At 53.1% G+C, this 24209-nt stretch overlaps 1 protein-coding gene, 1 long non-coding RNA gene and 16 other non-coding genes across 18 annotated transcripts; 10 read left to right on the forward strand and 8 right to left on the reverse strand.

Annotated features, from left to right (window-relative positions):
• Window positions 1–1066: 1066 nt before the first annotated feature.
• On the reverse strand, window positions 1067–1138 carry TRNAP-AGG (transfer RNA proline (anticodon AGG)). The gene has a single exon. It is a non-coding gene; the product is annotated as a tRNA-Pro (tRNA).
• A 2041-nt stretch (window positions 1139–3179) lies between these two features.
• On the reverse strand, window positions 3180–3251 carry TRNAA-UGC (transfer RNA alanine (anticodon UGC)). Its single transcript has one exon. It is a non-coding gene; the product is annotated as a tRNA-Ala (tRNA).
• A 245-nt stretch (window positions 3252–3496) lies between these two features.
• On the reverse strand, window positions 3497–3568 carry TRNAP-CGG (transfer RNA proline (anticodon CGG)). Its single transcript has one exon. It is a non-coding gene; the product is annotated as a tRNA-Pro (tRNA).
• A 1089-nt stretch (window positions 3569–4657) lies between these two features.
• On the forward strand, window positions 4658–4729 carry TRNAA-CGC (transfer RNA alanine (anticodon CGC)). The gene has a single exon. It is a non-coding gene; the product is annotated as a tRNA-Ala (tRNA).
• A 488-nt stretch (window positions 4730–5217) lies between these two features.
• On the reverse strand, window positions 5218–5300 carry TRNAS-UGA (transfer RNA serine (anticodon UGA)). The gene has a single exon. It is a non-coding gene; the product is annotated as a tRNA-Ser (tRNA).
• A 2654-nt stretch (window positions 5301–7954) lies between these two features.
• On the forward strand, window positions 7955–8026 carry TRNAP-AGG (transfer RNA proline (anticodon AGG)). The gene has a single exon. It is a non-coding gene; the product is annotated as a tRNA-Pro (tRNA).
• A 352-nt stretch (window positions 8027–8378) lies between these two features.
• Window positions 8379–8450, forward strand: TRNAA-UGC (transfer RNA alanine (anticodon UGC)). The gene has a single exon. It is a non-coding gene; the product is annotated as a tRNA-Ala (tRNA).
• A 944-nt stretch (window positions 8451–9394) lies between these two features.
• TRNAT-AGU (transfer RNA threonine (anticodon AGU)) lies at window positions 9395–9468 on the forward strand. Its single transcript has one exon. It is a non-coding gene; the product is annotated as a tRNA-Thr (tRNA).
• A 612-nt stretch (window positions 9469–10080) lies between these two features.
• TRNAS-GCU (transfer RNA serine (anticodon GCU)) lies at window positions 10081–10162 on the forward strand. Its single transcript has one exon. It is a non-coding gene; the product is annotated as a tRNA-Ser (tRNA).
• A 1573-nt stretch (window positions 10163–11735) lies between these two features.
• Window positions 11736–24195, reverse strand: LOC147652064 (uncharacterized). The gene is made up of 3 exons (XR_015289435.1): window positions 24072–24195; window positions 17139–17263; window positions 11736–12022 (listed from the first exon to the last, which is right to left on the reverse strand). It is a non-coding gene; the product is annotated as an uncharacterized LOC147652064 (long non-coding RNA).
• On the forward strand, window positions 14830–15117 carry LOC111931771 (feather beta keratin-like). The gene has a single exon (XM_023930491.1). The coding sequence runs from the start codon at window positions 14830–14832 to the stop codon at window positions 15115–15117; it is 288 nt and encodes a 95-aa protein (XP_023786259.1).
• Window positions 19869–19940, forward strand: TRNAA-CGC (transfer RNA alanine (anticodon CGC)). Its single transcript has one exon. It is a non-coding gene; the product is annotated as a tRNA-Ala (tRNA).
• Window positions 20237–20308, reverse strand: TRNAP-AGG (transfer RNA proline (anticodon AGG)). The gene has a single exon. It is a non-coding gene; the product is annotated as a tRNA-Pro (tRNA).
• On the forward strand, window positions 20437–20518 carry TRNAS-CGA (transfer RNA serine (anticodon CGA)). Its single transcript has one exon. It is a non-coding gene; the product is annotated as a tRNA-Ser (tRNA).
• TRNAP-AGG (transfer RNA proline (anticodon AGG)) lies at window positions 22411–22482 on the forward strand. The gene has a single exon. It is a non-coding gene; the product is annotated as a tRNA-Pro (tRNA).
• TRNAA-UGC (transfer RNA alanine (anticodon UGC)) lies at window positions 22743–22814 on the reverse strand. Its single transcript has one exon. It is a non-coding gene; the product is annotated as a tRNA-Ala (tRNA).
• Window positions 23167–23238, reverse strand: TRNAP-AGG (transfer RNA proline (anticodon AGG)). The gene has a single exon. It is a non-coding gene; the product is annotated as a tRNA-Pro (tRNA).
• On the forward strand, window positions 23979–24060 carry TRNAS-CGA (transfer RNA serine (anticodon CGA)). The gene has a single exon. It is a non-coding gene; the product is annotated as a tRNA-Ser (tRNA).
• Window positions 24196–24209: the final 14 nt, after the last annotated feature.

A 24209-nucleotide genomic window follows, 5' to 3' on the forward strand; every position in this document is an offset into this window, starting at 1 on the left:
TCTTTTAAGCTTAAAATTTGTTAGCAAGAAAAAAGTACATACATAGCTAAAAAGTATTTAACATATAATATTCACCTGCGAAAGCCAATATCACAATACAAATTTATAACAATACCCTGGGTACTGTGGGGAGAGTGGGCAAGGAAGGAGGGTTTTTCCCATAAGAGTTGTTGGTAATTATGCCCGTTCATTGTAACTGGAGAAAAAGCAGCAAAGAAGGTGAAAGGCAATATGCAAATCTCATCCTGCATGTGGTGGGAGCCCAGAGGGGCAGAGAAAGGTGCCCTGGCCCCACACCACCCTGAGCCCCCCTGGTACTGCGATGCTGGGTGTGGTTCTGGGTGATTTACCTGGAGAGGGATCCAAACAGCTCCCTTCTCCCCATGCAGAGGAGATTAGCCCTCTCCTGAGCCTCATTCAGGTCATTGGACAGATCTGGGCACCCTGGGAAGGTACCTGAGATGCTGCCAGATCCCTCCAGCATGGTGACTTGCAGGTGCCATGGGGCAGAGAAAGGAGCAGGTCCTGGTGGGAGTGATGCCTTGGTCATTACTACATCCAGCGGGGAACCCTGGGGACCCTGAAATAAGCTTTCAGAAATAAGAAATAAGAGTACCCAAACTGCCCTGAGTCAGCGTCATCATTGAGAGAGGCAAAGAGGGGCAGTGGGGAACCCCCAGCAGTGCCCCCAACTTGGGCCAGGCGGGAAAAACACTGTCCCAGACCCAGGTAGCATCGGAAGTCGAATCTCCTGTTTGCTAGACAGGTACTTTGACCAGCTGAGGCAGAGCCCCAACCTGCCCCACTGCCAGGGGTGCCCCATGGCCATAGACACAGCCCTTCCCAGCCCATCCCCATCCTGCTGCCGACTCAAAAACAGAGCCACTCTCTAAAACAGTGGGTTGGGACACCAGGGACAGGTCACAGCCCCGTGTGACGCTCTGTCTGTCACGTTAAGCTCAAAGCCCCAGCACTGCCGTGTCCCTGAGGGGTAAAAGACGGTGGCCGGCTCCCGTTGGGCTCTGCACCGGCCACAGCGGAGGAGGGTGGTGATAGCAAAAAAAGAGGGCTCGTCCGGGATTTGAACCCGGGACCTCTCGCACCCTAAGCGAGAATCATACCCCTAGACCAACGAGCCGGGGTGCACTGCCCCTCCCGCAGTGCCCCGCCCTCGCCCGGCCCGCCAAAACGCTGCACCGCCGCTGCTGCTGCCCGGGGACCCCGGCCCGGGGCTGCTCCCTGCGCACGGCCTGCGCCCGCAGCCCCGCCGGCACAACCGCGCCATCAGCGCTGCAAACATGGCCCGGACATCCCGGACATCCGCACCCACGGACATTGCCCCGCACCCCGCTCGGCGCTGCCCGCACCGCCCGCAAGGCTCTTCCCCCTTCGCCCTCAGCACCGCGCCTCTCATAGCCGAGGGGTGAAGGTGCTGGACTCCAAATCCAATAGGGGTTCGAATCCTGCTCATAGGTTTTACCGAACGCCTAAGTACCCCCGCTGGGGTTCCCGGGAGGAGCTGAATACGGGAGCGTCATGAACAGCCAGAGCAACCCACTCCTACCCTCTCTTCTCCCTTGGGAGCTCCTCAATGTCCCAGGCAGGGACTATGATAACCCCGGGACTCCCCAGATTTTGCATTCCGGATGCTGAGTGATTTCCTCTTCATAGACCTGTCCCACATCCCTGGGGAGGCAGTGTATACCACCTCATTGGTCTGGGTGTGCGATTCTCGTTTTAGAGTGCAAGTGGTCCTGGATTCAACTCTTGGATAAATCTGCCTATTTTGCACCCACTACCATCCTCCTTCTGAGTTGCTCCCTCCAGCATTCATGTTCACCCCGAAAGACATCCTGACTCCCTTGGGGAAGTTAAGAAAAGGCCTCCTATGAACTGCCTCTAGAGAGGGTAGGGATAAGGACATGAAATTTTAACACAGCCTTGGGATGCCATGACACAGCACCAGGCCTTTCCTGGGGAGCTCTGGCAGCCCGTCAACCAGCAGAGAGGGGGTTGAGTAGGCAAAAGGACATGAGAATACTGGGGATTGGTCTGCACTACATCTGTTTCCTCCAGCAGCATCTTGCCACCAGTCCTTTGGAGTCCATCCTTCCTGCAGGGATGTACCCAGCCAGCAAGGGTCACCCCCAGCGCTGGACATGGTGGGTGGCCAAAAGGAAGGGCTCATCTGGGAGCTGAACCTCAGGACCACTTGCACCCAGAGCAAGAATCATACCACTAGACCAATAAGCCAGGGTGCACCAGCTCTGCCCCCAGTGCATCTCCCAGATCCTTTGGGGGGCTCACAGGTAGCTGAGGTTCTGTGTGGCCTCATCCACTCTGGGAGTGGGGAGGTGCTTCTTGCTGTGGCCACGAGGTTGCAGATCCAGCATGTCTCACTCCCAGCCCCTCTTCCCTTCATAAAATGCCCTTCACCAGCTATTTGCAGCAGTTGGAATGGCCAGTGTTTTTTGTGCCACCTTTCTCCATGGGGCATCCTGCAAAGACGATCCCCTGTGAGCTGTGTTTGACGTCATTGGCAGCAAATGGCCGTGTCTGTGTGCCAGGGGCTGTCCGTGCATGGGGTGTCTTTGCTGCCTGTGCATGGGGTGCAGCGATGCCGGGGCTGTGGTAAGGGGGGATTGCAGTGAGCAGTGTGGGAAGTGTGAGCTGGTGCCATGTGTGGAAGGGCTGTTAAGGGGTGTATGGGTGCACGTGTGTGGTGCCCATGTGCAGGCAGGGCCCCGTGTGGCAGCGTGTGCATGGAGCAGCATCTTGCTGGGCAGCAGGGAAGCGTCCAGGGTGTCTCGGCCCAGAGGGCAGACACAGGGCAAAGGATGCACGCTGGCTCGTTGGTCTAGGGGTATGATTCTCGCTTAGGTGTGCGAGAGGTCCCGGGTTCAACTCCCGGACGAGCCCTCTTTTTGGACACCCAGCGCCTCCCTGCCAACCGGCTGGTCCCCCCAACACCAGTGGTCACCCTGTCAGCCCCCCAGGGAAGGAACACTGGGTATCTCCACACCCTGCAGCATCTGCGGGCTGCTCCTCGCTGACTGCTTTGGCGTGCCAGGAGGCAATCCCACATCCACAGGCAGCCCCCGAGATTTTCTGGGGGGGATCTGGGGGGTGTTTGGCTGCCCCGCATGCATCAGAGAGGGGTGTGGAGAGGCAAAAGGACATGGAGATGCTGGGGGTTGATCCCAGGGCCTCTTGCATGCAAAGCAAGCGCTCTCCCGCTGAGCTACATCCCCCTGTACAAAAGTAAGGGGCGTTTGCCTCGTCTTCTTGCCCCACTCCGCCCCCACGGCTCCAAACCCGACTGTCACAGGCTGCACTCCACCCTTCCCCACTGCTGCTTCCGAAGCCCTCCTCCTGGTTTAGGGACGTGCTAGCCCAAAACACGCTACCCATCGCTGCTCTGTAGACACTGCTTCCCCTCCTCTCCACCCCTGCCCTGACCCCACCACATCCAAAGGCACATGGGTGCCCAAAACGAGGGCTCGTCCGGGATTTGAACCCGGGACCTCTCGCACCCGAAGCGAGAATCATACCCCTAGACCAACGAGCCAGGTGTTACAACGAGGCAGAAAACCCTTTTTTCACTTCAAGTATTCACAGACATGCCTGGGGTGAGATGGGACCTGTGGTAGCTCTGTCTGTCTCTGATGCATGAACACCATTGAGAGCACTGATTGTAGGGATGTCACCTCGGCATATGTAGCAGGAATGGAGGAAACAACTCAAACAACGCTCCATTTCCCAAACTATTAGTGTTAAACGAATAAAAAGGGGTCATGCTGCCTTTGGTGTTGAATACAGCTGAAACCAGCCTGACTCATCAATCCAAATTTAAACATCCTGATGGTGAGATTAAGATATAGTAGATCTGGTAAAATACCAGATCTAGGTAAAGATAAAGGAACAAACAAATAATATTACTGATAACTTTACTAAAGCTGTTGAGCTGCTACAACTGGTCTGGACTTACCTGACTCCTTTTATACTGTAAAAGTCCCAAATTTGAATGGCAGGGTTTTCTGACAGATCCTTTCTTGAAGTGTATGTGTGGAGATTCCCCCCTGGAGTAGGGACATTCCTCAAGGTCTCTTCTTAAAGCAGAGCCAAAGAGATTTGCCCCCAGTTACTGGTCTGGGTGGGAAAAATCAGCCTCTACTTAATAATTTGTTTTGGTAGTTTAATACATTTGCTTTAATATAATTGCTTCAATATTCCTTCACAATGCACTATATTGTAATAGTTGTTATAGCATCTAAATTGTGTAGTAAATAATTCTGATTAAGATCTTTGTTGTCTAATCATCATAATAAATGATATATATTTGTATATCTGCTTTATTTTTAATCCTGCAGGATAAAGCTGTATAAAGCCTCTACTACACCTATACAATAGAGACAAACCGCTGACAAACTCTGGGGCTAAGGTTGGATCCAGCCACACACAGGCTCCTCTCTGAAAAGTTTAGAAAGCCAGGGGTTCTTCTCTGCATGTCATGGTTCATTGTGAGTTTCTAAACTTCATCTGAAGCTCCCACTCTGCCCAGCACAGCATGGCTATGGGCTGCACCTGCCTGGTTTTAAAACGGGGCCATGAGGAGCAGGGGGGTCAGCAGAGCCCCCAGGTGTGGGGGGCCCAGGCAGGGGATGTAGCTCAGTGGGAGAGCGCTTGCTTCGCATGTAAGAGGCCCTGGGTTCAACCCCCAGCATCTCCAGCTTTTTTTCCCTTCTCAAACCTACCTCTTCCACGGGCCAGTGATGATAAACTTGCATCTACATCTGGAAGGGCTCCCCAAAGGTGAGGGATGCACCATGAGAACTTCCCCCTGAGGCTGCAGTGATAGCATAATCCCCACTCAGCCGTTCCCCACTGCCCTGACAGCTCCTTCCCAACCCAGGAGGGGACCAGCTCTGGCCACGGCTGAGCTGTGCCTGTGCTCACGGGCACTGGGCAACACCATGATGGGACCATCCCAGCCCAGGGGCCGCCCAGCTAGGGAGGCTGCCTATGCCTATCAGAGGCCATGCCTGGCCACAGGTACCAAAAACGAGGGGTAATCCAGGAGTTGAGCCTAGAGTCCACAAGCCCACTAGTGCCCAGTCAGTGCAAGAGTACTGTCCCTTCTCTGTCCACTGGTCTCCAGGGATCAAAATCCTGAAGGAAGGGCACCCTCCCCCCTTTCCAGCCGTGGGTAAAACCTGTCGCTGTGAGCAGGATTCGAACCTGCGCAGGGAAATCCCTATTGGATTTCAAGTCCAACGCCTTCACCCCTCGGCCATCACAGCCACTGGTGTCTCTCCCCAACGTGTGGAGGGCTGGGGACATACAACTTTGCCTCAGGTTATGCCATCTCCCAGCCTGGTGTGGGGCTCTGCTCAGCCCCAGCACCCACACCTGGAGGGTTTGGAAAAGAGAACTTGAAAGGATATTTACTGATGGCTGGAAAAAATTCAGGTGCCTTGGTCACAAAGCAGGCAGCACCGGGAAGCATCCTCCAAGGATGTCCAGGGATACAGCAGCTCTTGGAGGGGCAAAAGGACATGGAGATACTGGGAGCTGATCCCAGAGCCTCGTACATGTAAAGCAAGCGCTCTCCCACTGAACTACATTCCCCTGTGAAAGGCAGGGAGAGGGCCTGGCTGGGTCCCCTCATCCCTGGAGCACACCTTGCCAGCCCTGGGGCTCCATCCTGCCCACTCAGCCAGGAAGGGGCACCCAGCCCTCTGTGCCAGAGCCTTGGTTATGCCACAGTCCCATGTACCAGCCAAAGAAGGTAGGTGCCAAAAAAGGTGAGCTCATCCTAGAGCTGAATCCACGACCTCTCACACTTTAAGTGAGATTCATGTCCCGTATCCATGCCCCACAATTCTGGGAGTTGAGAAGGGTGGCTGATGCTGCCTTTTGCCCCTTGGCACAGGCTGGAACAAGGAAATCCATCTTGTGTTGCCCAGGAGGTGGGGGCCAGCATTTGGAGGTATCCATGGTGCATAACTTCCCTAGATCCAGCAGCCACAGGGGCAGGTGGACCATGAGGACAGCAGGGACCTTTGGGCACCACTCTGCCCTTGCACAGGTGCATGTATCTCAGCAGGAGAGTGCTTGCTTTGCATGCAAGAGGCCCTGAGATTAACGCTGTTATAAATGCAGCGGCAAATTAAAGATTAACAAAGATTAATTTATTATAAATTAATAAAGCAACAAACAGCGAGGAAAAAAACCACAATAAATGGACAGCGCAGCGCTGGGTGGACAGGGTCTATACGCAAGGTATAGGTGTTCCCAAATCCACGTCTGAGGGTTCTCTGGCCTGGGTTTTTATAGGGATTTTATGTCCCCAGGCTAGAATTCCAACCAGTTTCCATTCACCAAATGTCCCTGATTGTCTGGTGAATGGATTTCCTGGCCTAGAATATTGAGTCAGTAAGTATCCGGGCAGAGTCTCCTCAAATGCAAAGTGAGTCTGTATGTATTTTAACATATTTCATCACAGCAGAATCGAGGGATCCGGGCTAGCGCCGATGGATATCTCGGAGGAGTAGTCTCTTCTTTGTCTTTCTTGATTGAGTTTCTGTAGTATGGGTTTGGCGGGTGTGGTGTTCGATTCTGGCAACGACCATTTTCCTGAGGCTCGTCCCTTTTGTCTTGCTTGATGGTCTCCGGCCGAAATCGGCCGGGCGTTGCCTTTCTCTGGAGGTAGACTTTTAGGCTGGTTCTTTTGTTTCTATGATGGCCTGTGTCCTGTCCTTTCCTTCGAGTTGATGAGTCTGCTGAAACCTGTTATCTGGGGGGGGGTTCTTTTGCAATTCGTGATTTTTGGAAAAGGAATTCTACCTCGACCGGGAGGAGAATTCCTTATTCCATACTTTCATTTAGTTATAACTATACATACTTTATTTAAACTTCTTATTCCGAATTTTTATTTACCCAATTCTTTATTACAACGCCCAGCATCTCCATGTTCTTTTGCCTCTCTAGACAACCCCCTGTTGCATGTGGGGCTGGCAGAGCCCCACAGACACCCCCAAAAAGTGCTGGTTCTGCCTGAGGGTGTGGCAGACACAGGAGTTGGGGGGGGGGGGGGGGAAACAGGAGGATGGGACACAGCAGTGATGCACAGTGGGTGCCCACACCCCATGCCAGCCCCCCCCCAGCTGCCCCACTTATCCTGCCCAGCCCCAACCTGAAGAGACTGGAGGAGAACAAGGGGAAGACCCCAGAGTGCTCTGTACCTCCACAGAAAAACAAGACAGGCTCTGACCAAAGAGACGATTCCTCTGGGAGTGAGACCCACGTGTCCTCATACCTGAAGGCGGAAACACACCCCAAACCTGGATTGTTTGGCATCTTGGCCCCAGTGCCCTGGGCAGTTGTGTGTGGGTCCCACCTGGCCCATGTGTAAAAGGAAATAGCCCGGGGTGCCCAACTTCTCCCACTGCTCCCTGCCCTCTGGGATAGGAGGTTTTGCCCTGACCCCACAGTCAGTGATCCATGCTCCCTGCCCTAAGATGCTATCTATTCCTTGACAGCAGAAGGATAAGACGCCATGAACACCAAGGTGGGATGAACTCCCACCTAGGCAGGTAAAACCCATTGCTATGAGCAGGATTCGTACCTACAGGGAGAACCCCTTGGATTTGGAGTCCAGCACCTTCACCCCTCGGCTATGAGAGGCGCGGTGCTGAGGGCGAAGGGGGAAGAGCCTTGCGGGCGGTGCGGGCAGCGCCGAGCGGGGTGCGGGGCAATGTCCGTGGGTGCGGATGTCCGGGATGTCCGGGCCATGTTTGCAGCGCTGATGGCGCGGTTGTGCCGGCGGGGCTGCGGGCGCAGGCCGTGCGCAGGGAGCAGCCCCGGGCCGGGGTCCCCGGGCAGCAGCAGCGGCGGTGCAGCGTTTTGGAGGGCCGGGCGAGGGCGGGGCACTGCGGGAGGGGCAGTGCACCCCGGCTCGTTGGTCTAGGGGTATGATTCTCGCTTAGGGTGCGAGAGGTCCCGGGTTCAAATCCCGGACGAGCCCTCTTTTTTTTGCCACACCCGCTGCTCACCACGGCCGCATCTCAAGCGCACTGCAAACATGCCCTCACATTCCCGCTCACCACCTCGGCCCCGGCCGGCACTGCAGCCGGCCGACACGGCCGCGGCCCATCTACACTCGGCCCCTTACACGGCCTCTGTGCCTGCAAAATAACCTCCCTGCTCTGCCCCACAAGTATTCCCCCTATTCCAACCCCCTCACCAGCCCAGTGACACCTAAGGGACCCTCAAGTGCTTGAAGCCCTTTTCCCGAGTTTGAGCGGCAGGCGAACGCAGCACACACAGCGATTGTCCCGGAGCAAGGAGAACGCCGGCACAGACGCTGTGTCGGGGCGGGGGATGTAGCTCAGCGGGAGAGCGCTTGCTTTGCATGCAAGAGGCCCTGGGATCAACCCCCAGCATCTCCATGTCCTTTTGCCTCTCCACACCCCTCTCTGATGCATGCGGGGCAGCCAAACACCCCCCAGATCCCCCCCAGAAAATCTCGGGGGCTGCCTGTGGATGTGGGATTGCCTCCTGGCACGCCAAAGCAGTCAGCGAGGAGCAGCCCGCAGAGATTTCCCTCCCTACCCAGGTGCTGCAGGGTGTGGAGATACCCAGTGTTCCTTCCCTGGGGGGCTGACGGTGTCTCTTGGCTTTATGGATGCTGAAAGCAGGCAGGGAGCACAGAGCCTATCTGAAACTAAGTTACACAGGCTTCTCACTCTGGCCTGAGAAAGCTTAAGAAAGAATCTAAGCAGTCTTTGGTAAAGGACAACAATCTTTGCAGGTGGTGTTTAGGATTTACTTGCAAGAAACATTCAGTGGGTGGTGTTCCACTTAACCAATAATGGTGATGCGTTGCTTTAATAACCAATGAGAGTTTTACCTCTCAGACGTTCTCAAACATACCTATAAAAGAAGATCAAGAATAATAAACTTTGCTCTCTTGGACAATACAGCTAAGAGAGTCATGTCGTGTTTATTGCTGTTCCTAATATAGTGTGACACGGGGTGAACACTGCCTTTGGATGACCTTTGGTGCTGGGGATAGCAGCCAGAGAGGGAGATGAGAGTGAGGATGTCACCTCAGGGCAGTGTAGGGTGGCAGCTGGCACAGATCTGCCAGAACAAGGGGAGGGGGCAGCATGTCCCTGTAAGGTCTAGGGACCCCCAAACCCAGCTGGTCGTGCTTACAGGATGTGTTGGGCTCTCTGTGCCAGGGCCTTGGGTCAGCACTGGGAGGGTTCCCAGCAGCAAAAAGAGATGGAGTAGCTGCAGCTGGAGTACCCCAAGCCTGGTGCAACAGTGTGGGGTATATGGGCAGAGGGTCAGGTATTTTAAGGAGCACCCAGGGGGAGGGAGCACAGTGGGCACCATGGCTCAGTTGGTCAAAGCGCCTGTCTAGTAAACAGGAGATCCTGGGTTCGACTCCCAGTGGTGCCTCAGCCAAGGGGTGTATTTTTTTTCCCTGTCCCAAGCTGAGGGCACTGCTAGGGGTCTTCGTCCTGCTCTGGGCACTGTCAGTCCCAGTGCTCTGTCCCTCATTACTGTACTATGGGGGTAAAATGTTTCCTTCTGCTTCCTCTCCCTTTTCTCCTCACATTGGAGAGACGGCCTGAACTGTTTTCAGAAACCAGGGGATCTGGGAAGTGAGAGATACAGTAGATGCTGTCTGGATGCCCACCATGTTCCCTATTACTTTGCACAACCAGTGCTGAATCATGTAGGAAAAATTGTCTGGACACAGGCTGGGTGTGGGTGAGTAATGGAGATGCCTGGTGCACATCTTTTCATGCCAGCAATAAATGCCACATTACCCTTTGCCACCCTATGAACACAGAAGGGAACAGGGAGAGGGGCAAATTAATCACAAATGCTTGCTTGTCTCCCTGCCCCGCTGTGACAGAGGCTGCCAAGGCTCTGCCTTGCCCAGCCTTGCACACCGAAGGACATCCTGAAGAAGCAGCTCTAGTATTGATGTCTGTGGGGGAAAAAAAAAAAAGCAAAAAAATCCGCTGAAAAAAATTCTGCTAAAAAAGTGGAATTGGCATGGGGGACGAGGTGGCCGAGTGGTTAAGGCGATGGACTGCTAATCCATTGTGCTCTGCACGCGTGGGTTCGAATCCCACCCTCGTCGGATGCCCTGGGAACCCCTTCTCCTAGATTAGATCTTTTGGCACAGCCTGCCCAGTATCCTCCTACTCTCCGTGTTTTGCTGTCCTGTGTCAAACACTCATCACATGTACCTCTGCACTGCTGCTTCGGCGGGCTGAACCTGCTCATGGTGGCTCAGGGACCGGCATGGCCCTTCTGAGCAATGCCTGAGCCCACCTGCCAGCCTCTCCTGCCATCCCATCACGTTTTTGACAGGGGTAAACAGGCACTCAACTGTAGTCAGGGAAGGTCAGGACTGGGCACCTCTGGGCGTTGTCAGGGATGCCGATGAGGTGCTTGTTCTGGGGATGGCAGAGCTGCTGTGCACTGGCAGCTGCCCCCTGTGCCTGGAGCAGTGCTCACAGTAGAGATTCCTGAAGACAGGAGACTGTGATCTATGGCAAGATGAAGAGGAAAGAGGTAAAACTGCCTCTGGAATCTCAGTGGTCTTGCAGAGAGGAAAGCCCTGCATTTGGCAGTGTCTGTGCTTTGAGGCACACAGGGAAAAGGCATCATGCCAGTCTTGCCTTCCTTTCTCCCCTCTACTCCACTGATGAGGATGTGGCCAAGCAATGCCATGGCTTCAAGGCAAGGTGAGGATGCTCAGGCTTAGCTTACCTTTCTGACTTTCCCTTTGACTACGTTTCCTTCCCATGCCTTGGGGAGATATGTCTGGGGACCAGTGTGGAGCTGCTTCCCTCCTGAGCCAGAAACCGTGACCAGGCTGCAGGGAAATACTGGCCTCATCCCATCCCATGAGATACTGTGATGCTTGTCAAGCTCTGCCACCCCAGGAAAGGGGGATATCCCTGCCTGGACATCCAGGTGCCCTCCAAGGAATCTGTGGGAGGTTTCCTGGGAAAAATGCATGGGTTTGGGTCCAGCTCTGAAGAGAGACCAACTTGCAGCTGGAGATGGTGAAATGGGCTGGGGTGGTGGGTGCAGGGGTATGGCAGTGCATGGCAGGGAGATTGGGTCACAGGATGGGACCTGGGACTTGCAGGACACAGACAGCCAGGAGAGAATCCCCACTGATTCCCTTGGGACACCCTTCAACCCTGCCCTGGCACACACATGTCCCAGTCCCGGTGGGCGGTGATGAGGGGTGGTGCTGTGGGGCATCAGCCCACCCAGGGAGCCGGTAATTACAGGGATCCTGTTGCAGTGTGGAACTGGATCATCTGCAGCCCCAGGACAGCACCTGGCAGCCAGAGCCTGGCTCTCCCCAGTGGCACCAGCTGGGCTCCACTCCCTGGGCTACACACAGTAGCCCTGGACACCCTGAGTCTGACCTGGCAAGGACACAGGCAGCCAGGATGCTCCATGCCTGGATCTGGCTGCATCAAGATTCTGCCTCCTGGCACTGGGGTGTCCCACTCATCCATCCGCCACTTGGGAGTGGTCCCTGGCTCTTCTGCTGCTGGGAGGCAAGCCCTGGGTGAGATGCAGACATTGCATGCAGACATTCCTTGGAGATGGGATGCGGTAGGTCTGTTGCTGCTCTAAGGTGTGCTCTTGCCTTTAGCTTTCAGGAGAAATTTTAGGACAGGGGAAAGCTCCCACCCTCCACCAGTCTAGGACACATCCAGCCCTTGGGGTGTTGGAAATCAAAATGAAAAGTGCTGCTGGGGCTGATGATAGGAAGGGAAACACATGGATTATTGATACTGGACCATGTTTTTCATGTCCTTACCTGCAGGAAGAAGCAGGGCTGAGGTGGCCACACATCCTGCATCTGTGCAAAAGTTAAGAAAATGGATCCGACATGTTTGGTTTGGTGAAATTTTCTCTGGTTTGAGGTTCTTCCAGAGAAAGTCACATCTCACACAGAAAGTGCTCGTTCCTGAAATGAATATGGATTTGAAAATTCAATCTTTATTTATCTCCCAAATACCTGCCTTTTCCCTATTGCTTTCCTTTTAAAAAATTCAATCATTACACAAAAATGATTATTTTAATTTCTTAACATGTACCTTTTGTTTCCCCTGCTGTCTTTTCTAGGAAAATGACTTGTTTCAGTCCATAGAACTGTTCATATTTGACAACAGTCCCCCTCTGAGTGGCCCATGGCATTTATCCCAAGTATCACTGCATCCATGGATATTATTCTGGGACATGATAGTCCAATGTGAACAGAAACTGGAAGCCTGGAAGGGAGTAATCTCAGGAAGTTTTCCTGAGATCATGGGAGTGCACAGAGGCACAAAAAACCCCAACCAACCAACCAAAAAAAAACCCCAAAAACCAACCAACCAACCAACCAAACCAAAAAAACCAAACAAACAAAAACCCCAACAGCAACAACAAAAAAAAACACAACACAAAACAAAACAAAACAAACAAACAAAAACCCACAAAAAAATCCCCCCCAAAAATAAGGGAAATTAATTAATAAAGAGAAAGAAAACCAGACTGGTAGAAGAAGGGTTTAATTCTCAGGCTGTGGGTCCAAGGTGCACTTCCAAGGTGCACTTGTGGCATCAATTATTCAAGAGTAGTGCAAAAAGCAGCACAGTAAAGATTAAACTAAAACTTCATCTTTTCCTGCTTGCTAAGTCACCATTTAGGAGATTATGAATGATGAACCCACAGCATCCTGTCTTACTCCAGTAGTTACCAGGTTGCTTCTCTCTGAAACCCATGTCCTCTGCTGAACCTCAGAAAGCCTGATTTCCTTTTTCCCCTTCCAGAATGATGTTTAAAAATAGCTGAGCTCAGCCTCAGATCCTTGGAAAGGCTTCATTGCCCTGACAGGCAGGGTGGAGAGGAGTCACTAGGAACCATTCAGTGCGATCCATTGTGGCCAAATCATCTCAAGAACTCAAGTGACCCCCCAAACCCCACAAGGCACATCTTTAACAGGATGCTGACAGCCTCATACACGCATAGTACATGTGTCCCGGTACTGTCAGCATTTATTCCAGGGCAGGAGATGTTTGTGCCGTCAACTGGGCTCTGCTGGTGTGAAATGAAAAGACTTTTTCAAACTTTCCTTGCCTCTAGAGCTCATGATGGCTCATCATGGTCCTGCTTGAGACCACATCAGTAACTCCCTCCGCCCCCCCCTCCATGTAGGTGATTCACGTTTAAGTGCAGGTTGAGTGATCTGGTGTTACAGCATGTAATTACTGTAATTAACCCTGTCTTGGTGATGTCACTCCATCAGGAGGAAGGACACCTGTGACCTTCTGGCTCACTGCTGCTACCCTATCTGAAGAGCAGGATGGAAGGGCTCTTGAAATTCAATACAGGTTTCCCTGCACAAAATCAGCCAGTTTAGGTGTGTGTCACCTGTGGGGGTGGACTTCAGAGCCACTTTTTTGCTTTTAAAATATTTTTTAAAATCTGATGTGACTTCCAAGCAGGACTCATACCCAGGTGTGAGGAATAATAAAAAAAAAAAGGAAAATACTCTAAGTGGGTCCAAACCCATGAGAAATTGCTCATGCTGGGTTAAGTCCCTGTGTCCACATAGCTCATATCCTCACTCCTGCAGCCCCTCAGCTTTCCTGCCATCCCTGGCACAGGATTTAACTCCAGATGGATGTTCCTTACACGGAACTTGACATTACTTTATGTTCTTTACATCGCTGTTCTCACCTCAGGTGCACCATGGAGCTGAATTGGTTGTGCTGGGAGGAAGGTAGGGATACGTCTGCCCTACATTCTGCTGAAACACTCTCCTGCCTGGTGGCATAAAGACCTAAAATGTCCCTTGGCCATAGGAAGGAAGGTAATTAATGCCTGTAGCCCAAATCATTTCAATCTTACTCAGTATTACATGGAAGCAAAACATGAGAGATGAAAGAGGGAACTGTTTAATCAGTCGGGGGAGCTTTCCAGGAGAAAACTGCTGGTTGTTGGGGAGTTTCAGGCAGAAGGCATTCACCCGCTCCCCTGGGGGGCTGGGCCACCCTATAAAACTGTGGGGACAGTGCTTGTCCCCACCACCTGCTCCAGCTGCTGCCACTGCCACCTCCATCTGGGTAAGTCGAGATGGGCTCCATCCCCTTCCCTACACCTCCCTTCTCCCTTCCAGATGCATAAGACATCAGTGAAGGGTGTATTTCTGCCTTAAAATGAAGAGTGCAAGGGGCTGCAGGATGAAGGGCTTATAGGGTCTGCAACCACACAATGAGTTGCAACCTGTGTGATTTTCCTTGATGAAGGAGAAAAATAAATTAGAACAGGACATGCTTGGGTTGAAGGGATTGATGTGTCCCTGTTTTTATGGATGGGCATCAAAGGTCCCTTATGTTTTGGGATGGGATGGCTCAGCTCGTGTTGACTTAAATGGGTTTTGCTTCAAAATGCATCACATGCATCTTGTGAGCACCTTGCTTGCCAAAGGCTCCCAGTCAGCTTGGAGCAAGAGTCTGCTTTCTGGTCCCAGCACCTGGTGCCTCCAACTTTCTCAGACCAACCTGCAGCTCAAACCAAATTCCCCTCGTTCTCCTGAGTGGTTTATGGACCAAGGCAGGGGGAAGCCTTCTTTTGGTATTTCTAAGCCATCCAAACTCACCCTCTAGCTCGCTCTCCCATGCCTCTTATTATGGGAGGTATTGCGTGAGGACTTGGCAGGGACAGACTGGCCTCTGCCTTGCCTTTACACCCCGGGTCTGGCTTTCAGGTGCACATCCTTGCCGAGCCATGTCGTGCTATGACCTGTGCCTGCCCTCCTCCTGCGGTCCTCGGCCCCTGGCCACCAGCTGCAACCAGCCCTGCTTCCGCCGCTGCGGGGACTCCACCGCCTTCATCCAGCCGCCCACAGTCGTGGTCACGCTGCCCGGACCCATCCTCAGCTCCTTCCCGCAGAACACCACGGTGGGCTCCACGGCGTCCGCGGCGGTTGGGAGCTACCTGCGCTGCTGCGGCATCCCCGTGGGCTCCCGGGGGCTGGGCAAGGCGGGACTGCTGTGCTTGGGTACCGGGCTGTAGGGTGTCCCTGGAGGGCTCCTCTTCTTGGCCGTGCCAGCTGTGTGGTCAGGAAGGGCAGGCGAAGCACATGACCAAGACTAGGGAAGAGGACTAAGGAGATGCCCCTGGGTTTCCCAGCAGTTGCCCCAGGAGGATGGGAGCCATGCGCATTTGTCACTCCAAACCATGCCTCTGTATCCAAACCATGCCTCTTATCTCACTAAGTCTTTATATTTCCATGTTCTACACGACATTTGCTGCTGGCTGGGAAATAAATGCTTCTAGCAAGCTGTAGATGGCAAATGATAGTCATGGGGTGGTGGGACGAGGGGACACCTTGTAGAGATCAGTTTGTCCCAAAGTGGGGTTTATCCATTTAGTTGTTGAGCGCTGGAAATGCACTTGTACTCTGAACTGGTTCAGTCTCCTTCTCATTAAAGTCTTGCTACATGATAGACTAAGTCTTCTGCTGTCCCTTGTTCAGAAGTCTGGAGGGATGATCTCCTCTAGAGGCAGCTTGTTGCTGCCGGGGAGTTTTGGTTTTTACATGTAATGGGGGTTTCTGCTGCCCAGCTCCCCCTGTGCTGACAAAAGTGTGTGGTTTGCTGGGATCAGTCCCAAGCCAACCTTCTCATCCTGGAAACCTCTCCTCCTGCCCCACGGCAAGCACCTGCTCAGAGAGGAATTCCCGCAGGACCAGACTTTATCGCCTATTCCTATAAGGAGCTGGGAATGTGAAGGTTTGACATTTCAAAATGGCATTTACCCTGCATTTTTGCAGCGATATTTTTGGGAGCTGAGCTAAGGAGGGTGGATGTAGAGTCAGGGAAAAAAGGTAGAAGTGGGATTCTTGGGAGATGGGCTCCTTTGAATGGGCATCCTATGCCAAGCTTACCCAGTATTTAATGACTGACAGTGAAGAGTGAAAAAGAAGAGAGTTGCTTTGTGGATAGGGGACACTGGAATCTCTGGCAGATGTCATGAATTGAGTAGAGCCTCTTTTTAAGATGCCATGGATCAACAGGCAGAACCTTTTCAGCTGATGGAAGAAAGAATAGAAGTATTTGCATAAAGCTTGTGAATGTTTATAATGAGGGATTATGCTGAGCTTGAAAGCCTATTGATTATCAAAAGCATTTGACCAAGCTCAATTGGTTTTACTGCCCAGGAGACTTTTGCAGAGGTGCTCCTAATTTGGAGAAACTTTGCATGGCAATTGTTCAGCAGCCAGTCCACCAGGAGAAGGGAGGTGTCCTTCCTCCAAGGACTGCTCAGATATTTTTATCCCAGCTCTGGAAATTATCTGCAGAGATAGGATGCAAAATTTTGAATAAAAAATTACAAAAAACCTTTGGAATTCCAGCAAAAGTTTTGTTGGGAAGCTGTAGGTCTCTGGGTCTTGTGCAGCTGCCTTCCCCAAGCCTGCTGCACAGAACCATCCAGGAGGGAGTAGGTGGACAGAATTTTTATGTAGCTTTGCACTGAATGACTCCACTGATGAGGTTATACAGGTTTTAATTTGTTATTTCTGAAAATCCAGTGTCTCCAAAAATGTACACAGCTCCTTGATTTGACTTGAAAATTGTGATCTCTTAGTCAAGGAAATGAGGACCTCAGTGCCCCTTAGGGCTCCCTGTCCTGAAGGTCAGGGGACTCTGTCTCCCATGGGAGCCTTGACTCCAGCTGGGAGCTGTGCCTCCTTGGCTTCCAGCTCAAGGGCTGTCCTGAATTCACCACATTTCCCCCGCAAGCCAGCCCTTGCCCCAGGCAGGATCTCCCCCCTGCCCCCCCCAGACCTGCTGTTCAGGCCCTAAATACAGGTTTCTGTAGAGGCAGCTTAGCCAAAGGCTCCAGTGAGAAACACAGAGCTATATAACAAGATGGGGGGGAAAAATAACACTCAGCAGGTAGAAGCACATGGAGGGAAATAGCTGGGTCCTGGCATTTGGTCCCAGTATTGCCTACCTATAGAATTTAAAAGCAGCAGAAGCACTTTTGAAAAGACCCTGGAGTTTAGCCCAGGTATCACCCTCTGGCCATACCTGTTGAGATTCATGTCTCCTGCCCACTTCCCATCTTCCCTCAGCTGCCTCATGGCCTTGGAGGAAATCTTCTCCCTGTGGTCATTCAGTATCCTCAGGCTCCTGGAGGATGGGTACCTTCCTACCTGGGGGTAGATGAGGTGTGAAGGAGAGAGGAATTCATGGTTTGAGGAGGAAGGAGAGCTGTGGTGGAAAAGGGGAGATTGCCATGAACAGCAAATGAGTGGGACCTCACTTTGTAATAGAGACTTTGTCTGGGGAGGGTTAAGCTGGACCAGGAAAAGGTTCTTCCCCCAGAGTGTGGTGGGGCACTGAACAGGCTCCCCAGAGAATGGGCACAACCTCAAGGCTGCCAGAGCATTTGGACAACGCTGTCAGGCACAGGGTGGGATTGTTGGAGTGTCTTATGCAGAGCCAGGAGCTGGACTTTGATGATCCTTATGGGCCCCTTCCAATTCAGGATATTCTATCATACTATGGAAACTCCAGGCAGCATGGTGTTGGTGATAGAGCTGGAAGGATTGGTGGTGTCTGGATCCTTGGTGGGTCAACACATCAATCTGCAGCTTCTCTGCACATCCAGCTGAGAAGACAAAAATTGTGGTGTATCACAGCAGTGGGAGAGGATGAAGAGACAGATCCACCACCTGTGCCTTTACTGGGCTGCAAAAGGTGTATCACAGACTGGCACTGGGGCACTGGGCTGAGGGCAAAGCAGGAAGAGTGAGCTGCATCAAAAGGCAGCATCCCTCATCCTCCTTACTGGGGCAAGGACTGCTGGCCGGAGTCAGCCAGGTGAGAGACAGAGCCCCTGGAGCTAGGGGCCTGCAGGCATGGCAGACAGAGAGCTGGGACTTGTGTACCCAGTCCCTGCATGTGTCCAAGGCCAGGATGGATGGAGCTTGGACCAACCTTCCAGATCGAGGAAGGGGAGAGAAAGTGGCTGTATGGTCAGGATAAGAGGGAGGAGAGGGCATCACTGAGGATATCCCACCTCAGACACCCAGGGATCAAACACAGGGCAGGGGCTCAGGTGCCCTCCCTGCCACACCTGTGGAGACAGACAGACAGTGGCTCTGCCAAAGGCTCCGATTCTTCCCTGGGGTTGGAGATCCCATAAAACAGGAAAATAACAGGCTGCCCACATGTGTGAGTCACGGGGGGAAAAAGCAGGCAAATTAAAAGGCACAGGCATGCTGGTCTGTCCCTCCTGGTGCTCCTTGTGGGAATGGGGCTCACAAGACTTGTATCCCGCAGCCCTGTTGGCTCCACCAGCATTGTGTCATCCTGAGCCCACATCACCAGCAGACATCGCTCCTAGCTCTCCTACACCCTCCTCTGCCCCAAGCTTTTGCTGTGGAGGGCAGCCCTCAGGGAGAGATTGGGATGGGCGCAATGAAAACAGAGCCCAGATCCCAACAGTTTGCAAGATCCTGGGAGGGAATCTAAGTTTTAAACTCAAGAGTTGTTTGATTAAACATTCCAGGGCTGTTAATTCATGTTTGCTGAGAGGTGTCTGCATACCAGCCAAAGAGGAGATGGGTGATATAGTAATTCCTTGTGTGGGGTAACTCCTGTCAGCACTGGTTACATGGGGTTGAAGGAGCTGGGTGTCTGTGGGGGGCTACGAGACCTGGAAATCGTGGGCTGCAATGTTTTATTTGCCTGCTCTCCTTCACGCCTCTATGATATGAAATGCTGTGGCTGAACCATCCTCCCAGTTCTCCTTGGTCAGCTCAGGGAGTTTGGAGGGGGGGAATCTCTGCTCTGGCAGAGCCATGTGTTACAATCGGCATTGGAGTATCACTGCTGTCTGCAAATCATCTCTTTGCACTGTTCTTCCTGTGTGAAGGGGCTCTCCAGCAGCTGAGGCTCCTGCAGCAGCTCATCTTCGCACCCCAACACATCTAAAGACAGCCCAACCCTCAGGAACTGTGTCCTGAAAAATTCCCCATATCCTCCCCTAGAGCTGCGTCCCCATGGCACCCATAGCAGCAGCAGCACCCTGCTGACACCCACGGGAGCTTGGTAAATAGAGCAGATGGTAGAATTTGCTGGTTACTCAGCACTCACAGCTCCTGTCCCTTGTCTCAAATCCACACAGGGATCTGTGGGGTCGTGACACGAATTGGAACAGGGCTGGTCCCACATCCTGGCTTGGCAAATTCCTGCAGGCAGTATGGAGCTTCAAGCAAGGGTTGGCAGCAACTGGCTGCTGCTGGAGCAGGGGTGTAGCTCAGCAAAAGAGTGCTTGCTTTGCATGCAAGAGGCCCTTGGATCAACCCCCAGCATCTCCATGTTCTTTTGCCTCCCTGGACTCCTCCCTGCTGGATGCAGGGTTGCCAGAGTCCCTTCAAAAGGCCCTAGGGTTGCCTCCTGGCATAGCTGGCCTGGAAATTCCTCCTCAAGGCTGTGGGTCTGGTGGGGAAAAGCACATCCTCAGCTGTACCCTGAAATCCAAAATGTAGGGCTGGGGAGGCAAAAGGAGTGCAACACTCCAGACTGTTGGTGTAGGGATAGGTGTCTTGCACTTTTGGGTGCAAGAGATCCTCAGTGCTGCTCTCTACTGACCTGATGCTGGATGATCAGCCCTTGCATTCCCAGCTCCCTGCAAACGGCATCCCGTGGGGTGGCTGTAGCGCCTGTCATTCAGCTAACATCGCTTTTGACACTTAAACACGACTCCTACAGTGGTAGGAAAATATGCCCTCCAGAGAAAGTTCTACAGCAGGGGATGTAGCTCAGTGGGAGAGCGCTTGCTTCGCATGTAAGAGGGCCTGGGTTCAATCCCCAGCATCTCCAGTTGCTTGGTGACTTGTTTTTTTCCACTTCCTCCATAAGGCGGCGATGATAAATTCCGTTTACACCACGTTTTCCCAAAGTGAAAGTGGGAAGTGGGGGTGTGCCGCCCACCCACTGCTGAAATGGCAGCATGGACCCCGTGCTCTGCCGTTCCCCACTGCCCCGACAGGCCCTTTCCCACTCAGGAGGGGACCAATCCTGACCATGGTTGGGCCGTGCTTGGCCCGCCGTGTCCCCCATGCAAGGCAGTGTAGCCCCACGTGTGCCCGGAATCCAGAGACGAGCGCCCAAAAAGAGGGCTCGTCCGGGATTTGAACCCGGGACCTCTCGCACCCTAAGCGAGAATCATACCCCTAGACCAACGAGCCGAGGTGCTCGACTTTTCCCGCAAGCCGCCCCGCCCCCCCGACACATCCCGGACACTTCCCCACCTCCCAGTAAAACGCGGTGCGGTCCTGTCTGGCACCAGGGTGCCCCCCCCGCCATGGGGCCCAGGGCTGTGATGGCCGAGGGGTGAAGGCGTTGGACTCGAAACCCAGTAGTGATTTCCTGCACAGGTTCGAATCCTGCTCACAGTGACGAATTTTACCCAACGAGCAGCCCCTGATCCTCCCTCGCCCCAGGCAGGGACTGTGACACCCTCGGGGCAGTGACACACCCGGCATTCTCCAGGTTTTGCAGACCCGGGAGAGGTGAGGAAAAGATACTGGGGGGAGTGGTGTGGGGAGGTGGAACAAGGTTCCTGTCTTGCTGAGTGAACACCCCCTCATGTCCCTGTCCCACATCCTGGAGAGAGCAGTGCATCCCACCTCATCCGTCCAACTTCCAGAAGAGATGTTGGGCACCACCAGCCCTCCTTCCCAGCTGCCCCTCCCAGCACTGATGTTCACTTCTAGAGGCACCCCGAGACTCGTGGGGAAGGAAAACAAAATGCTCCAGTGCCCTGCAGCCTCCAGGCAGAGGAGGGAAAGAGCCTTGGGCATTTCTATGCAGGCTTGAGGTGCCAGGAGGCAGTGCTAGGCTTTTCCTAAGGAGCTCTGACAGCCCTGCATCCAGCAGGGAGGGGTCTGGGGACGCAAAAGGACATAGAGATGCTGGGAGTGGATCCTAGGGCCTCATGCATGCAAAGCAAGTGCTCTCCCACTGATCTACGTGCCCTGTGCAAGGGCAGGGAGAGGGCCCTGGGACGCCCATTCTGGGGTGGGGATACCTTGGTTCAGGCTCCATTCCCAGAAGCACCGTCTTGAGCAGCTCCTGTGTTCCTGTGCTGTGATTAAATTGCTTTAAGGATCTGGACGTCAGAGACTTTTCCTCACTGGCACAACCTCAGGTTTCCCCTGGCAACTATGTGGTGACTGGATGGGAGCAAGAGTGTGCAAGGAGCCATGTGAGGCCCTCGTTGAATCACCTGGATCTGCCCAATTAGGCAGCTGGGACTCTGCAGCTTCTCACACTCTGGGAGTGGGGAGGTGCTTCTTGCTGTGGCCACGAGGTTGCAGATCCAGCATGTCTCACTCCCAGCCCCTCTTCCCTTCATAAAATGCCCTTCACCAGCTATTTGCAGCAGTTGGAATGGCCAGTGTTTTTTGTGCCACCTTTCTCCATGGGGCATCCTGCAAAGACGATCCCCTGTGAGCTGTGTTTGACGTCATTGGCAGCAAATGGCCGTGTCTGTGTGCCAGGGGCTGTCCGTGCATGGGGTGTCTTTGCTGCCTGTGCATGGGGTGCAGCGATGCCGGGGCTGTGGTAAGGGGGGATTGCAGTGAGCAGTGTGGGAAGTGTGAGCTGGTGCCATGTGTGAGGTGTGGAAGGGCTGTGTTATAAATGAGTAGCCAATTTGATTAATAAAAAAAAAATATTCTATGATAAAAAAAAATCGTAAAAAGAAACCATAAGCAAAAATCAGGTGGGTGCTGTGCTGGGTGAACAGCACCAGGTGAGACAGGGAGGAGGATTTCTGCAGCACTTCTCCACCATGCCTCACAAACTGCGATTGTCCCAGGGGGCTTTTTTATATGTTTTCAGGCTTTCTGGGGGTCCTTTGGAATACACTTCTTGCAGACAAATATTCATGCTGTTTTGGGTGTATATGTTGTAATTTCGTTCAGTTTCTTGGAAATACACTCTTGCAGATGAATATTTATGAGTGCATATTGTTATAATCTTATCAGACGGAGGTTTCTTGGAAATATGCCCCTTGCAGATGAATATTCATGTTGGCCTTGCTGCATATCACTATAATATTGTCAGGGAAGATTTCCTGGAAATATGCTAAGATACTTGTCAGACAAGATTATAACTTTAGCACGAATTTACACATGCTATTTATCACAGGCTGTAAAGGGGTGTATGAGTGCATGGCAGGGCCCCGTGTGGCAGCATGTGCATGGAGCAGCATCTTGCTGGGCAGCAGGGAAGCGTCCAGGGTGTCTCGGCCCAGAGGGCAGACACAGGGCAAAGGATGCACGCTGGCTCGTTGGTCTAGGGGTATGATTCTCGCTTAGGGTGCGAGAGGTCCCGGGTTCAACTCCCGGACGAGCCCTCTTTTTGGACACCCAGCGCCTCCCTGCCAACCGGCTGGTCCCCCCAACACCAGTGGTCACCCTGTCAGCCCCCCAGGGAAGGAACACTGGGTATCTCCACACCCTGCAGCATCTGCGGGCTGCTCCTCGCTGACTGCTTTGGCGTGCCAGGAGGCAATCCCACATCCACAGGCAGCCCCCGAGATTTTCTGGGGGGGATCTGGGGGGTGTTTGGCTGCCCCGCATGCATCAGAGAGGGGTGTGGAGAGGCAAAAGGACATGGAGATGCTGGGGGTTGATCCCAGGGCCTCTTGCATGCAAAGCAAGCGCTCTCCCGCTGAGCTACATCCCCCGCCCCGACACAGCGTCTGTGCCGGCGTTCTCCTTGCTCCGGGACAATCGCTGTGTGTGCTGCGTTCGCCTGCCGCTCAAACTCGGGAAAAGGGCTTCAAGCACTTGAGGGTCCCTTAGGTGTCACTGGGCTGGTGAGGGGGTTGGAATAGGGGGAATACTTGTGGGGCAGAGCAGGGAGGTTATTTTGCAGGCACAGAGGCCGTGTAAGGGGCCGAGTGTAGATGGGCCGCGGCCGTGTCGGCCGGCTGCAGTGCCGGCCGGGGCCGAGGTGGTGAGCGGGAATGTGAGGGCATGTTTGCAGTGCGCTTGAGATGCGGCCGTGGTGAGCAGCGGGTGTGGCAAAAAAAAGAGGGCTCGTCCGGGATTTGAACCCGGGACCTCTCGCACCCTAAGCGAGAATCATACCCCTAGACCAACGAGCCGCAGTTTTTTAATTCCCGGGACATCCTGGAAGAGACGGTCCGAAGATTCCCTCATCCGTCTCACAACTGTCTCTAGGACAGAGGCTGAGACCCTGAATACAAACCAAGGGACTTGGTTTGGGAGTTTGGGCCTAGCTGAGGTGGATGTTTGCTCAGTGATTGTTTGCACATGTCCTCATTCTTGCTGGTGAGCAAAGGTTTGTGCGTTGTACCCTGCACAATGGGTTTACATGACACATTGCCGTCGTTCCTGCTGGTGAGCAAAGACTTGCAAGACTTGGTTTGTTTTTTACCCTACACCTGCTCCCTGCGCAATGGAATTCATCACAATGATCATCAATCTCCTCTGGTTTTGGCCCTGTGCCCCTCGCATTGTTAAAGACTATAAAATCACACCCCAAACTTACCTTTCTTTGAGATCTCCCCAGCGGACAGAAGACTCTGCGTCGTTGGACGGCTGAGTGGACTTAGACATTGGTAGCTATAATCCCCTTACTCTCTTTCTCTTATGCTTTGCTTTCTCCTCTTTTCCCTCTATCCCATATTAGTGCTGATGAGCACTCAATAAAGTGTGTTTTGCTGTTTAAGTCCTTGGTTTGCTGATAATCTTTTGTACTCTAAGACCGAATAAAAGAACCACATCACAAATCCCACCTTGCAGATCGTGACACATCCCAGACACTTCCCCACCTCCCAGCAAAATGTGGTTCTGTCTTGTCCCCCCCACCACAGGGCCCAAGGCTGTGATGGCCGAGGGGTGAAGGCGTTGGACTCGAAATCCAATAGGGATTCCCTGCGCAGGTTCGAATCCTGCTCACAGCGATGAGTTTTACCTGATATCCATGGTGAAGGTCCTGCAAGGAGCTGTCTCCCCCACGAAGAATAGTGGTTATGTTGCAGTGACTTGGCTGTCCCATGTGGTAATCACAGCATTTTGCTGATTGCAGCAGATTTCTTTTCTTCATCCATTA

The sequence above is a fragment of the Cyanistes caeruleus genome, chromosome 7 (genome assembly GCF_971803275.1).
Source record: "Cyanistes caeruleus chromosome 7, bCyaCae1.hap1.1, whole genome shotgun sequence".
Classification (NCBI taxonomy): Eukaryota; Metazoa; Chordata; class Aves; order Passeriformes; family Paridae; genus Cyanistes; species Cyanistes caeruleus.

Bases quoted from the DNA above. Each gene is read 5' to 3' on its own strand.
- LOC111931771 (XM_023930491.1), top strand. From the start codon at position 14,830: ATGTCGTGCTATGACCTGTGCCTGCCCTCCTCCTGCGGTCCTCGGCCC.